The sequence below is a fragment of the Crocodylus porosus genome, unplaced genomic scaffold, assembly GCF_001723895.1.
Source record: "Crocodylus porosus isolate Cpor-Errol unplaced genomic scaffold, CroPor_comp1, whole genome shotgun sequence".
Lineage (NCBI taxonomy): Eukaryota > Metazoa > Chordata > Crocodylia > Crocodylidae > Crocodylus > Crocodylus porosus.
Window position 1 is genome coordinate 78,744,416 of NW_017728918.1, and position 15,957 is coordinate 78,760,372.

Genomic DNA, 15,957 nt, shown 5'->3' on the forward strand with positions numbered 1-15,957 from the left:
ACACATATTTCAAGTGGTGATAAGAACTGAAGCAAGCCTGGTGGAGGGACATCATTTGGTCAGCCCCTCTGGCTGTGTCTAGTCAGGACACCTTTTAGGATCAGCAGAGGGAAAGACCCAATGCCACAGAAGGTCCCAACAGACAACAGATATGATAGGCATAATGGTGAAACCTTAGTTTTTACTCCATCTGTTTTTCCTACAAAATAGTTCGCCCCTTGAATTTCCTCAGTAATCAGGTGCAAGATCCAAAAAACAGATTTGGATAATTTATTCCTGACTCCATCTTCTTGTTTCCCAGGTGTGGTATCTTACTACTTAGGTTGCAGGGGCAGGCTTTTCTGTTTGTATTAACCCAGTCTTAACTTTCACTGAATTTATGATTTAGTTAACAGATTGATCTGCACTTAGCTTGGGTCTTCCTATAATTTAGCAGATCATCCCTTTATGCAAGATTTACAGGGAAACCAAGCTAGCCATCCCCACATATTAAAGAAGGGAAGCTAATGTGCCTTATCTTAGAAGTTCTTTTGACCTAGACCTCAAGATAAGATTACACTATGAAATTGTTTACTTTTGCAGATTTTTATTGTGGATTGAACAGAAGCTATTTACTATAAGCCTTTTTCCAGTGGATTTGAGGTTTTTTTCAAATCTAAATTTTGAAGTACCAAGTCAGTTAGGGACAGGTCCTTTAAAAAGTAATCTGAAATGGGGTAGACATATAGCTAGAGAAGGTAAGGGAAAGGGCTGTAAGTGGTGAAACAACTCTCCTTTTTTCCTTTCTACCTTTCTAAAATAAACCCTTTCAGGCAGGGGATTTACTTTTCACCATTTCCCTTTAATTGCTACTGCAGAGGGTCTTGACAACACTTCAGTTAGAGGATTAGTTATTACCTGGATACAGAAATGATATTTGTCTAATGGAGTGAATGAACTTTAGAGGTATTGTTTCACCACTGCAATCAAAACTATTTACATGGAAAAAATAAATGTTATAGAACATGTTCCAAACACTGGGTCAGATCACAGGTCCATTCATCTTTATCTCAAAGCGGCAGTGTGCTTGCTAAGGGAAACAGTATTTAAGTAGGGCGTATCAGACTGATCTTTCCTGCCCTCGCTCCCTCCCCCCTTCTTTTAAACAGACTCCAGCATGCAGAGACCTAGGAAGTCCTAACTACCATATTTAAAACCCACTGATAAGCCTACCTTCCATGAATAGGTCCAGCCTCCTTTTGACCATGGTTAAATTCTGAGCCTCTACAACATTTTATGGCAATGATGTCCACAAGTTAATGATGAGGTGGCAGGGAGGGGGAGGCATTCCTTTTGCTCATTTAAAACCGGCTAAGAATTTCATCATATATCACCTAATTTTATCATTAGGAGAAATAGCAAATACTACTTTGCTTTTTCCACACCATTCTTCACTATCTTACCGCCCTCTCAGTCATCTTTTCTTTAACCTAAAAAATCCTAGGCATTTATTCTATAGTGAGAGCACTATTACTTTCAAAAACATTTTAGTTCAGGGGTAAGTGTTTAAGAACTACATACGGTTGTCAGTTTGCATTGATCTATTCCTATCTATCAAGTTCACATTGCAATGGGACAAAAGGAAAAAGCCAACTGCAAGGAGCAGAAGAGTGACTTTACCACTCATCTGTCAATAAATGTATGGGTCAAACTGCTACAGAAAAAAACAAAAGTAAAGCAGAATAAGTATAGCAAAGGCTAGAATACGTACATTTGCCTTTTTCATTGCCAAGGGAGTATCATAATTTGTCTAATATGCTTTATAAAAATAATTCCAATGGAAATACGTTCAAGGAGCTTAACTGATTGCATACCCCTCTTGCACCCACCCCCTCCCCCCAGTACACACTTTGGTAACATTTTGTTGAATGACAAATCACTGCAAACATCTCTCTTTGAAACGGTTAGCACCATGGAGTGAGGCATCTCAAGCATTTTCTTCTCTGTTTTAGAACTATATTAATGTGTAACTATGTAACTGCACCTTGGAAAAAGATATTGGACAAAACAAGTTCCTGGACTTCCATTTATTGTTCAATTTCATACTTGGGCAAATTGGCATTTTTATTTGATAATGAAATTGTACATAAATTGTTTGGGGGAAAAAAACCCTTAAAAATTAATATACCTGTAAGTCTAAAATCTTTTAGCCAAGTCCTGACTTAAGTGGGCGTTCTGCCTGAGTAAGGAATGCAAGGTATGGCCCTTTGATGAAGGAAGTCCCAGCAAACAGGTAACCAAAGAATCCCACTGCAGTAAAATAAAATATAAACATAAAACACACCACCAGCATGAAGCTCACTGCAAGCTTGTTCCTCTCAAAAGAAAAAACACAAACTTTCTAATGAATCATACAAATTTACACTAACAGTGAAGGCAGACTAACAGTGTATACTTTTTGTACAAAAAAACCCCCTACAATAAAAATAGTCTTATGTGATTTGATTTTGATTCTTTGCTTTTAAAATACTTAATTGGATTGTACAGTACATTTACTTGCAAATCATTCATATAAGTACTTTAAAAAATGTCCTAATATTTGAAATGTTTAAGAAAACTTTTTATCCCCCAAATGTCCACAATGTACACTATACATATTGCACTTTTCTGGTAAGCTGGGCTACTAAGTTTCATTGCAAAAATGTCCAAGCTACATGTACTGATTAAAATGGCATCTCTTTAGTCTAGAAGAGGAATTTAATTTCTCTCCTGTTTTCATTGAAACTAGTAACATTCTTTGCAGACTTCTGTCAGTTGTTTCTGAAGGATCACACTTTTGCTTTTTACAGTACCCATTACCTATAAAACAAACTACGTAATGAAAAAATTAGTATATAGCATGCCATCCTTCAGTGACATACACAATGAAAAGGACATGGGGTCCTTAATACAGTTACACTCAGGCTTCATGTTACTGTAGCTTTAAAAAAAAACTTCACTTAAATGGGAAGCTATATTTTTCTCAAAGCAAACAAAACCAATAATTAAAACTAGTCATATTGAAATGAATAGTGTTAATGTTTTGCAGCTCCGTTCAGAGTTTTATTCCTTAAATTGAGAAATCTTAATATATCTGCTCTGGCTTCAAAGGGATGATGCAATCTTTAAAGGAAAAGTTTTCACTATGCTTGACAGAAACAAGCTATTCATTCTTCAAGCTTCTTTGTTAAAGATGTTATTGAAACCTTCTGTCCACTTCATGAACGCAGGAAAGATCCCAATATGTCTTGATCCAATGTGGTCCATAATGAAATTCTTTGGAATGTCTTAAGACTGGCTATAGCTAGAGTTCTGACTTCCATTTGGACCCTGTTCGCCTTCACTGTTTGGATGGAGAGACACATTTTCAGACAGCAGATATATCTAATATTGTTACATCATAAACTTTATTAAAAACAACCACTTTTCAATAAAATGGCAGTTAAAAACCTCTTCAAGAGAAACAACTTTAATTACAAACAAAAATTCAAAGCCTTTCTTTTACCTCTCCAACTTTCTTATATAAAAATAAAATGTAAGTTTATTAGTTATTTGGGTAACATGTCTAGACAAAATAATTTCACCAGGAAAGTGAAACAGACACAATGAAGGAACTGATATTCAAAACTGCACATGTAAGAAACTCGTGTCCGACTGCCAACTCAATTTACACCTACAGAAACCATGACTTAGTTCACATCATATCTTCACGTCCAATCATAAATAACTGCACAGGCAAGTTATGCATGGAATTATACCTGCACAGTTTGAAGAGCCAGGCTTTCCCAGCTATGGTGTACTATGGTACCAAAATTCCTTTTATTGCTTAATTTAGTGACAGTGTCTTCAATTCAATTAACTCCCTACATAAGACATTTTAAATTGTTAAAAAGATACAAACATTCTCTAATCCAGTTGTCTCCAAAGTGGGGTGCGTGCACCCCAGAGGGTGCGCAAGATGATTCATTGGGGTGCAGGAAGAAAATATTAGAACGTCTATTTATATAAATATACATATATTGGGGGTGGGTGCTCAAAAATTTTTTTACAGATGGGGTAAGCGATCACAAAAGTTTGGAGACCACTGCTCTAATCAAACCTGATGCAGAGGTTACCTTTGTACCTGACTTTTTAATTAATGTACAAGGCAGTCTCTCTCATGGAAACATCTATACTGTAAAAATACATACTGTACCCTCAGAAGTACAGTAAACAATTTACTTATTGATATTTAGCTATTAAGATTTCATTCACCATTGTTCTGATTCTGTGCCATGAGTCCCTCCTCCTTTTATCCATTAACTAGAGTTTACTGTAAATTTTCCTCATTTTATTCTAAGAGCAAAGTCTAGTTAAATGTATTTTTCAGCATAAAGAGAATAAAAAAACAATCTAGTACCTGTTTGGAGGTGGTTTTGGTTTAGGCATCTTATTAAGAATAGTAGCCATTTCTTTCCTCTCATCAAAATTCTTCCACTGTTCATACAGTTTTAGTATAACCCTGATTATTTCTAAAATCTAAATAAAAAGAAAAATAGATTAGATCAGATACTGTATTGGTTCTCTGTTTGTCACTATCAATTCAACTATGTAATGACCAATGATTTCCCTGTATCAAAGTAACTTTTGCTCTTAGTTCAACAATTCCATTTCAATAGATATTTTCTTGATCTAGATTGGATTTGAAGGATTTTCTATCAAAAACAGTCTCCCATTCAGAATAATGCAGACCCTTTTCCCTTCCCCTTGGGCAAACACATTAGTTATTTTGAAATGTGCTAAGAATGCGTTTTCAGTTTTGTCTAAGGCTTTTTACAGCAGCTGGAGACCTATAATCAGCTGTCCACTGTGGATTACTAGCAAGTGCTCTGCAAATCACAGGTGATCTAGAAACCTTAGAATGAGAGAAGTTGAAGTGTAAGTAGCCAAATTGTAGACAAATATTTTTCATATTAACTGTAAAAGGTCAGGTGGACTTTTCAGATCTCAATATTTTACTTTTCAGAGGTCCACTTGAGTCTGGCAGCCCACTGGGCCAGCATGATTAAGGCATGCTTGTTTCTGCAGGATACAACAGGATACAAAGGAGTGATGCATCAACACTTATTAATTTCAGTTTATATGCTGCCTTTCTGATGAAGGTTCAGGGAGGTTTACCAAGGACAGCAAAATAACTTATAAAATAAGCAAACAAAAGAACAAAACAGGAGAAAAAACTAACTTATGAAAGCCAGCACAACACTGAAATAAGCTACAGAGAAAAACTCCTAAACAGCATCACAGCTCAGCCTTGTTTGCTAAACACCTGCTCAAATAGGAAGGCTAAACTGTTTCCAGGCTCTGGTGGGTTTCATGGGGGACGATATTCCACAGTGGAGGGGCAAGTACTGAGAACATCCTCCTGCATGTTTTTCCCAACCAAACTTGATGCATTAATGGTACCAGCAGGAAGATGCTCTTGGTTGACCTTAGGAATCATGCCAGAGTATAAAGTAGAATATGGTTCCTCCAGTAGGTAGAGCCCAGGCCATTTAGGGCCTTACAGGTCAAAACCAGCACCCTGAATTTTGCCTGGAAAGCTACTGGAAGTGTTCTTTGACTCCCCAGTCTGAATAAATATGTAAACATTTACCTCTTGATTAACTGTCAGCAGCCTTCAGCAGGAGACCTATCTCGAGTCATAACTATTTATGTTTTAGCCACCTGGGCTCATATTGTCCGCCATCCCCATTTCTTTTAATACAATGAAGCAGCAGCATACATCGTTAAAACCACTCAGTTGGCTATGAACACTGTGATACTGATGGGAACTCTTAATGGATTATGTTTGTATCAGAACTGGTTGGTTTAAATATATAAACATGTTTATAGCAAAAGTAACTTGGCAGGTGCAGTAGTAGGTGTCACATGCAGCATGTTTTTCCTGTTTTCTGTTCTGTGCAACTCATTTTACCTGTAACTTGCATATACAACACACTAAACCTGTGCTGTACAGAGTCGCACCCAACAGTATAATTCACCTGGGTGCAATCCTCTGGTTTGGAATTATAGTGCCCATCATCCTGAAGGGTTCCAACATGCTTTACACATAGCAATGCTACCTAGATTTAGGTTTAAATGATAATCAAGTGTCAGGAACTGGTATCTGCAGAAGAAATTATGTAGAATTACCCACCCATTTGGGAAGCATGCCAAACTAACACCCTCATTTTCTGAAAAATGTCACAGGCCACAAGAGGTAGGACTGATGATATGCCTTATCTGAAAGATGGGATCTTCAGCAGCACCCTATACTTGAGCACTTGCTTAGAGGGCAGAATGCAACAGGCAAATTACCAAATCCTCTTGCTGAAACTGTTTATTTTTGAAGGTCTCCCATCCGAAGTTGTGAATACAGTAAGCACCACTGAACTTAATCAAAACAAGAATACTGACTTATACAATAGACATGCAAGTTATCTGTTTTATAATATTCACGACAATTTCCGGTCAGTCTGTGGCAAGTCAGAAAAAATAAATACCTTCTCCATATCAACAGAGAGCTCAGCAAACCACTGCCTTGCATCCTTTTGCTGGACAACACAGGCCACATGGAGGCAAGCTGAAGAGAAACAAACAGAACTTTTCAACTGTGGGTTACCTGTTATTTATTTTAAGACACTCCTGAGCCCTTCTGGATAGGATTGGATACAAATCTAAATATAAATAGAGATGTACGTAATGAACAAAGATTGGGGATTTTTGAATATGAATGAATTACAGATTTCAATGCTATTATTTCCCCCTTTATAGCTCTAAATTTTTCTGCTTCCCTCTTTAACATGCCCAAGTCAGTTTTCAAGAGTTGAGCTCAGGATTAGATTTTCCAATTACCTAAACAGATTATTATCAGGTTATAGGTTCCCCACTGTCACCATCATCTGAAAGAGCTGACAATGGCAAACAAATCAACATATTTTAGAAAAATCCACTGTATGCTAAGAAATGCTCACGGAGGAAGACTATACAAAATGGATCTACTTATGTATGATGAAGTATTTTAATTTGTTCTTACCTACCTAGAGCTATCATGAAAGGAGGGTACAGCAGACAAAGATCTGTTCTATATGTGTCATTCACTATCCTCCTGTGCAAACAAAAATAGTAAATAGTCATTGTACTGTTCTGACCTTTAATCCCATTTTTCTAAAAAAAAAACACCCTTCCATCTGTTAATCATGCAAACATGTTAATCTTCACTTTTAAAATAAAGAGAATTAGAGAGAAAATTAGGTGGAGAAAATTCACAAACAATAATACACATCAGTACACAATTTCTTATCTTGGACCCTTTAATTACTTTCCATGTGATCACAGTAATTATTTACTTCTAATAGTGTAGATCAGGGTAGCCTATTTACTAAAATAGAAGACAAACTTGATTATAAGGCAACCCCCCAATAATAAGAATATATGGACCATTTATAAATGTGCTCCAATTTTCCAGATATGGAATCTAATTACTGGGGGTTTGCCTTGAATTTGCTCCCCCCTCCCAGTGCTACAGCTAGGGTGGATCAGATAGCCCCCTTCCCCACTACCTCCCCAACTTCTTCCCCCTGCAGCTCTTTCCCTCCCACCCCTACTGGCAGACCCTGCTTTCCCTAAGCACATGGAAGTGAGAGGCAATTTGAAAACATGGATTTATAGGCAAATTATTATGGATATCCATTGAATTAGTTCATCCAGAACTGATGCATTTTAGCCTTTTTTTGGAAGCTTCTGCAAGTTTTAGCACAGGTATTCCATAAACACACTCAGTCATTCAAACAGCATATGTGGCACTGCAACCGACAAATATTCTCCACCCCAGACTTTTCAGCCTGGGGCTTCAGATACTTCCAAATCCAATCAGCAGGCATCCTATGTGCAGGCCCAAGCCTGAAGGCTTGGGGTTCAGATGCCCCTGAGTCTTGCTTGCCCTTAGCCAATGGCCACAGGAGCAAGCTAGGGAGGAGTCCCCCATTTCCATAAAGTAGGCATCTAGCCAAGATCTTCCTGCTGGAAGCTGGCTAGTAGGAGGCTAACTATGAGGTTCTTGTAAGGAGTCCTATCCGCATTTAGATAGGGGTGTACCCTTCACTACACACTGACATTTAAATCCATTGCAGCTCAGGTAGTCCAAAGCCAAAAGATTCATGATTTACCATACAGTTAATTATGCTGGGGCCCAGCAGAATCATCAGTTTCCAGCCATGGTAATCCTCACAGCTCAGCACTGCTCAGTATGTGTCTGCACTCCAGATAACCCCCACAAAGGACCCATGTGCTAATTAGCTTCTTACTCATGACAAGAACATCCAGTTCCAGTCATGAGTCTTGGGATCCTCCAAAAATGTAGATGCAAGTAAGGTACAGGGAAACATGGTCCAGCTCCACCTCACAAAGGGCAAGGCCACACTACTCATATGTAACACGTGGCAGGGGGGTTCTGGGAGAACTGTTTGGGGCCCTGTTTGGTGTTGTTTGCCAGACATTGAAGGCTAGTGAAGAAACAGAAATAACTGGAAATGGGGAAGAAAAGCACAGCTCAGCTGTGAGGAATGTTGAAAAGTAGTCAATGTAGTGGCTCACCATGACTTGAAAAAAAGTCAACAGTGAGGGGGAATGAGCACATGGGCCCTATCACATATCTTATTCAGATATGCTGCACTAATCTATTCTTTGTGGTAGGTTACCCACAGTATGTTTGCCCAATATAGGCTAGGTGTTTTATAGTCCTGCTCAGTACTGGCTGCCTTTAACCAATCTCATAGCTGGTTGCTATTATTGAAAACATGCTGCTTTTGGCAGCACTTTAATGACAGGCAATGAGATTTTCTTGGATGTGAGTGTAAAATGAAGACTTCCCCCTCCCCCCCAGTGCTGAATGGGGGGGGAAACACCTTGTCTTATATTCAAGTAACTATGGTATATTTTTGCATCTTCAAAAATGCTATGTTGCAAAGTGCTTTGAACATATACTATTTGAATTATTAAAATTAATCTTCACAATGTTGAGGTAGTAGCTCATCTGTAAAGTGGAAACAGCAAAGGCAAAAAAATTAAGAAATTTGTCCAAAATCACACAGAGTTCATGGCAGTGTTTAAGGTCCCTGACAAATATTAATTTAAATATTAATTTAAAGGCATGATGGGATCTGATCCCAACAATTGCACTTCCTGCTATGCTACATATGCGTGGCAGGAACTGTGATGTTGGGATTAAGCATCAAATCCCATCACACTATTTGCCAGTGTAGGGGGAGCCTGATTCTGGCAGAAAACGTGGCTCTCTGTGCTCCCCTGGCTGCAAGCCCAGTTCAGTTGATCTGGAATCCCCACTGCAGAGGCAAATGATGCTCTCCCATACCTGGGAGCTCTGGTTATCTGATCAGGGCTCCCAGCTATATGAGGAAAAGAGTGCTCCTGTAGCTGGGAACTCTGATCAGCTGACTGGAGCTCCAAACTTCTGGAGTTCATGGCAGTCTTGAATCCAGAATGCTCCAGAGGCTGGGAGCACTGGCCACATAATCCAATTAATGGCACAATGGGAACCAGCCACAAAGTTATTACACAAATTAATAACTTTTTAACTTAATCCTCATTTTATCATGCCATTAACTGAATGAATGTGTGGCCAGGTTGTGATGTGATTAACTAATTAATCATGTCTTAAGTGTAATGTCTTTTAGGGGCCCAAAGGTCCTGGCTTCTACAAATAATCTAAGAGACAAAGGCAATGCTTTTATTGTGTATTTGAATTTGATTACTTTTTAAAAAAAGGCTTCATTATGTTCACAGATATAACAATAAAACAATAACATAGCAGAATACATCAGAAATACTAGGGGAAACAATCTTTGACAATAATTAGCAGGAAGAGTGCTCCCTACTCATGGTCAACATTTGGGGATGCATACAACTCTGGGTATGTCTACACTTCACAATGCTGGGAGACTGGAGACATACAATTCCATCCATGCAGACTAATTTGCCATGCTGACAAGGACAGACGGCTTTAGAACCCAAGCTAGTTCAAGTATCTCAATACTGCCCTGCACTGTGCAATACAGACACACTTTAAAATAGTAGTTTTAGTTAAACCAGTAAAAAGCCCTATGTATGCACTCTTTATTTGCATCAATAAACTGGTGCAACTTCATTTGTCTACATAAGCAAATCATAATTTTCTCTGAATAGTTTTTTTAAAGTTAACTTTCCTCCTCAAAGGATGCACTATTAACTTTTGTCTCTATTACCATGCGAGGGGTAGCAGCATGTCTTCTTGGCCCATATCTTGCACATATTGGAGCAAAGGTCTATAAGGATGATACACTATCAAACAGCAATCCTAGAAATGAGTTTAAAGAAGAAAAAATTAAAACATTTATAATGATCACATGGTTTATATTGTGAAATCAGTTAGTGGTTCATTTTTCCCTTTTTTTCTTCAACTATAAGCATCATGACACCTCTGTCATAATGAGGACAGTGCTCTCTCTAGAATACCATTATACAGCATGGTTGCCAGTCTGTCAACATCCTTTCCCCTTAGAGACACAGTGACACATCTGCAGCACACTGAACCTTGTTTGCTTAGAAACCCATAATTCCCTATTGGAAATACAGAACACTGCCAGAAAACAGTCTGTTACTAAATACCATACGTGAGAAGCTTGCTGGGAAAACAAAACAAAAAAAAATCCAACACTAGTTGTTAAAAATCTACACTATTCTAAATTCTTCCTTACACATTAAGGTTGGAACATACAAAGAGGAACCAACTAAACTCAAATGACGAATTACAGAGATGCAGAATGTATATGCTGAAACCCTGATATTAGCTGCACTATATTTGAAATAATCAAAAATATCATGTTACAAAAAAGTAACTTTCTGTAAATAGTTGCCTTGCAAGGCACAAAACTATAATGCTGAGAAGACATTCCCAAACCACAGCACAGGAAACAATATTTTAAGAAATGTTAGCTATAAAACACTAGCCAGACTACAAAAAAATTGGGACATTTAATTGCTGCAGTTAACTTCAAGCATTAAAATGATCCATGTATTTACAAATAAAAAACATCTCTCATAACCTTGTATATTTAAAGTCTTTGTCTTCTCTTTCTGGGATTTAGTTGGTTTCAATAAAAGATGGAGATGTGGTTTTTGAGCTGACTCCCTGTCCAATTATAATCTCTTTGCCTCAGTTTCTCACTCTTCACTATGGCTGCTGACAGGTATGGAAAAAAAAACACCAACCCAAAAACAGCACTTTATTTTTAAGCTCATTGTGCCCTTGCACCAAATGCACCACTTGCCCAGAAGAGGAACCACATCAGTTTGACTTGATTCGCCCAAGTTCTGTATAGATCAGGAACTTCAGCAGGGCTTTTTGGCGCTTTTATCTAATACCTGACTTGGCTATTAGATAAAAGTTGATTCATCTGATTCAGCTATAACATAAAAGCACCGAAAAGCTCCACTGAAGTGCCCAATCCATACAGACATTGGGTGAGTTGGGTCAAAGTGACATGGTTCCTCTTCTGGTAAAGTGCGGTTATTCCCCCCACCCTCCATTTGTCAGCATCCTACAAAAACTGAAAATCCCCCACAGCAGCCTTGGTATGGTGCTTTGATGGTGTAAAGCACTGACAAAATAATTTACTATTTGAGCAGTTCCAAGAACTACACATAAGCGGGTCACAGTATTCAGTTCCTCTGGAAAAGTATTCAGTATTCAGAGGCTTGGTATTCATTCCCTCTGCAAAAAGTATACCTCATAAGTAAACAAACAGAACACCAAATCATAAAATTCAAGTTACAAAAAAAAATCAGGTTGGTGTAGGAGCAAGCATGCTTTTGTTACATAACAATGGCGAGATAACGAAAAAGAAAGCCACATACCATTAGTTCTAAGAGATAGAATTCACATTCTAGTATCTGTAAAGAAACAGAAACTGAAGTAAGCAACAGTGCCTGTCCAATAGGGAAACAAAAAGAAATAGATCATCAACATCCAAACCCATACACTTTTCTTTATATTTATTTTTTATACGTACTGTAAACTCTACAAGAAACTGTTCTCCCCAATACCTTCACCAACCTCAAAGTAAAATTACAACCCACTTAAGAAAAATAATAGAAAACATTGTTAGCTAGTCAATTGTCTCACTATGTTAAGATGAAATTTATTTCTGAGGACTGTGAGAAAGTAAGTTACCAACCTCCAAACAAATATTTCATTACAGTTATGTAATTTTACAGGTATATATGAAGGGAACTTCATCTTATCCAATTATTTTTGTTATCAGCTCCTTTAAACCACTCCTAGATTTATCAATATAATTATACAAACTGAATGCTGCATCATCAAGAACCAGATTAGCAGTGTGATAAATGTTTTTCTATAAGGCTTTGTCTTTGAAAAAGCAGCAGAACTTTGCCCCGGAAATGTAAATCAAGATGTAAAGTAAAAATAACAACATCTGGCCTGCCAGCCATATTGAATAGCAGTAAAATGAAGAAAGGAGAAGTTAAATTGAGATTAGAAGTTAGTAGCATCTTTTATTTCATGTTTATTCACAGTTGTTGGCAATGTATAGAAATACACTTTGCCCCTTGGGAATGACAGTAGAAACTAAAATGAAGTATAACTGGCAAAGTATATATTGCAAGCCTCTTTGACACCGATTAAGACCACAATACTTTAAAACAAAAAAACTTGGGAAATGTCCTAATTCTAAGGGAACAAAATAAAAATTCTTAATGTATGTCAGTTTTTTTTGAATGTGTAAATCTAGCAGGTAACCCAGGACATGGGACTCTGTGCAACCTGCATAAATTTAAAACCTAGGTTTTTCCATCACTTTGTAAGTATTGATATTACATTCAGTTCCTTTAACAGCATTTGTTCCTATTAAAGGAAAGCAAGCTATACAAGAAATAGTTCTCTCAAACTCCAAACAGCAATTAGCTTATCAAAGTTCTCCCAACAATTCATCCAAAGTTTATTTAGATACCTTGACATATCGGTAAGAATAATTTTTATCTATAATTTATATTGCAAAGAATGGCTAACTTCTCCATGCACAACGAGAAAAAATGATCTCCAAAGGATAATCTGGGTAGGAGACAAGCCTATTTTTGCTAAAATTTAGCACCGATATAGAGACTTGGGATATGCCTACCCAGCATAAGGCTGCACTAGGCAGACAGCTCAGACAGCTCTGTGCATACTAGCTCCTAAACTGGAAGCAGTATAGTGGTGTTCATACAGCACTGTGTCGAGCCTTATAAGCCATACATGGAACTATACTCTTGTTTTGGAGCTAGCATACAAAAAGCTAATCCTGGTATCTCTGCACAGAACTGTCTTGCACCATGTGGACATACCCTTAAGTGCATCTTATTACAAAGCTGTACAACACATAACTACTAACTGGATAGGAGTCATAGCCCTGGGTGCTTATTTGGGACATGAGAGGCAGGCAGGATGTGGGGGGAATGGAGATACAAAACTAGCAGCAGCCATAGTACTTGCCCAGTTACTATCACTGGCAGCCCAGATGTAGTTAGTAACCTGTGCAGCACTGCCTGCCCAGGGCACACATCTGTCCAGTTACACCTTTGTGTCTACTGCAAGTCATATGAATTAAAAAGGCAAAGAGAATAGAGAAGGGAAGAAAACGTTCCCATTATTGCTAAAAGTCATATCACTAAGTTAAAATGAAGATGTTTCATCCAATATACTTACATGATTCATCCTATAAGGAAACTCCTTTGGAAAGGCATATGAAAACCTAGTTTTCACTATAAGAGAGAGGTTAAAATAATGAAAGCATTAAACCAATATTCTATTTTACTAATTTCTATTAATTCATCAGCTTGCAGACCTGCAAAACTTTTTATTGACCTTTAATGATTTATTGATATATGGTATACAAGATCTTTCCTGACTCAGGCAGATGGTTGGACCAGATGACCTCTTGAGGTCCCTTCCAGCCCTACTTGTCTATGATTTCTAAAATATCTATAAAAGAACAATCCTCCTTATAATACGAAGTCTGACTCTCAGCCTGATTATATAGTTCAAAGGCTAAAAGGTGAAAAAAAACATTTAATAAAGACTGAGGCCCAGGTACTCAAAGATATTTAGGCACCCGCCTGCCTATTTTAATAAGCAAAGTATACCACTGACATGCTCCTAATACTGTACAAACCCCTTTCCGCAAAGCAGGGAGAAACAAAGTTTCCATTGTTCAGCATTCACAAAGCTGCCTAAGCACTGACCCTGCTCCACAGCTAATGTGCTGCCTGAAGCCTTAACTCCTAAGTGGGATTCTCAAGCAAAGCTGGAGAAATATTTCTGCCAGTGAGTGTTGATTCTGGGGTGTGCTTTGAGTGTGCAAATCCTACAGAAAAGCCAGCAAAGTGTTAGAGTATATGGGCACATGCATTTTTGTCCATCCTCATCATTGGGAAACTCACTTGGGATTATGGGAGACCCAGCTTCAAATTTCTCCTTTACCTGATTCAGAGTAGGGAACAGACCCAACTGCAGATTAGCTGCTCTCCATTAAACAAAAGCAAGACACTGCAGTTCACCTACAGAAGACTGTTGTTCCAGTATGGCTCTTTAATCACCTGTCAAGTTGGGTACCACACTTTTTCAGGTGGATAGTGAAAAGAATCCCAATTTTTGGAAAGACTACAGGAAAGTGATAAGATTTAGAAAGTGAGCCAGAGCCACTTTCTCCAATTAGTTGCAAGGTTACAGCGCCTTTCCAAAGGGGTTTTTAGAGGTCAATCTGAAACGCTCTCTCTCCAAGAGGAAGGCACAGACACTGCTTGCAAATGTGAAAACAAACAAAACGGCACTTTATTTTAAACTTAGCATGTTCCAGTGCATGCCTAAAATAGGCAGCGTGTTAGTTGTATCCAGCTTTCCCAATGTCTGTATAGATCAGGTGCTTTAGTGGGGCTTTTTTGGCACTTTCATCTCATAGCCAATTGAATCAGCTTTAGCTAAAAGCACCAAAAAGCCCTGTTGAAACACCTAATCTATACAGAAGCTGCTGCTTTCAGTAAAGCGTATTTTTTTTAACATCTGCAAGCAGCCTGACTTCTCAGCACTCCTCAGTTCCTTTCACTTATTTTCTCTTCTCTACAGGCCTCAAAATAAATAAACCTGTGATAATCAAGCATAATTAAGCAGCTCTGCTAATTGAAGCCTGAAAACAGACTGAAGACTGTAAGGATATAGAGAAAGAAACTGTTCTTTGTCCTCACTCTTAGAGACAGAGGAATATTCTTAAGAGGGATAAAGGAAGCACTACAGAGTTCTGAAGCACTACAAAAGTGATTTCTCTGTAGGAACCTGATGCTGTGGAATTTAAGAAAATAAAAAAATAGGGAATAGGAATAGTAAGAGTCCAACATAAAGAATTAAATCTATTCCTGTATGCATAACTATTGTGTTCATAATTTCCTCACTGATTACCAGAACCAATCTGCACCCAGATAAGAATGTTATGCAAAATGGCAAACCACTATGATGCTCAATGCTTGTGGAGGTCCAGCATTGCATTTCAGTTCCTGGTAGTAGAACTGTCACAAGGTCACCATGGTGTGATAGATGCAGGCTAGAAAAGCAGCCAATCACCTATCCTCTCAAGTTCTAGAAGGGATTTTAAATGCAATGACCTACATTTTGAAGAGCAGAGCAGAGTATTGAGAAATTGATGACTGTAAAACAGCTGGACCTTCTAGGTTAGATCATGTGGGTCAGTTGCATATGTCTCTAACTTTAAGGATCTCAAGAATAACAGGGGTTTTCGACCTTTTTTACAAAATGTACCCCCAGTAACCCACTTTTTAATAAGTGTATTCCCGGGGGGAGGGGGTGAGTAGCCG

General features: G+C 38.1%; 2 protein-coding genes across 4 annotated transcripts in view; one reads left to right on the forward strand and one right to left on the reverse strand.

Moving 5' to 3' along the window:
* The window catches only part of TSTD3 (thiosulfate sulfurtransferase (rhodanese)-like domain containing 3), a 46,839-nt gene that overhangs the window by 8,447 nt on the left and 22,435 nt on the right, over window positions 1–15,957 (forward strand). Inside the window, exon 4 of one of the 3 annotated variants that reach the window (XM_019537804.1) lies at window positions 15,215–15,378. The exons of 1 other annotated variant lie outside the window; for it this stretch is intronic. In XM_019537804.1, coding sequence (XP_019393349.1) covers window positions 15,215–15,230 — 16 coding nt within the window. In that variant the 3' untranslated portion in view covers window positions 15,231–15,378. Of the gene's footprint in view, window positions 1–6,335; window positions 6,342–15,214; window positions 15,379–15,957 lie in introns of those variants that run through there. One more of the 3 variants, XM_019537805.1, reaches the window with a different exon arrangement.
* Window positions 2,052–15,957, reverse strand: part of CCNC (cyclin C) — a 22,655-nt gene continuing 8,749 nt past the window's right edge. Inside the window, exons 6-12 of the mRNA XM_019537800.1 lie at window positions 13,799–13,854; window positions 11,950–11,985; window positions 10,299–10,390; window positions 7,077–7,144; window positions 6,540–6,619; window positions 4,418–4,536; window positions 2,052–3,361 (exon numbers count right to left, since the gene is read on the reverse strand). Of these exons, the coding sequence (XP_019393345.1) occupies window positions 3,307–3,361; window positions 4,418–4,536; window positions 6,540–6,619; window positions 7,077–7,144; window positions 10,299–10,390; window positions 11,950–11,985; window positions 13,799–13,854 (506 nt within the window). The 3' untranslated portion in view covers window positions 2,052–3,306. The remainder of the gene's footprint in view (window positions 3,362–4,417; window positions 4,537–6,539; window positions 6,620–7,076; window positions 7,145–10,298; window positions 10,391–11,949; window positions 11,986–13,798; window positions 13,855–15,957) is intronic.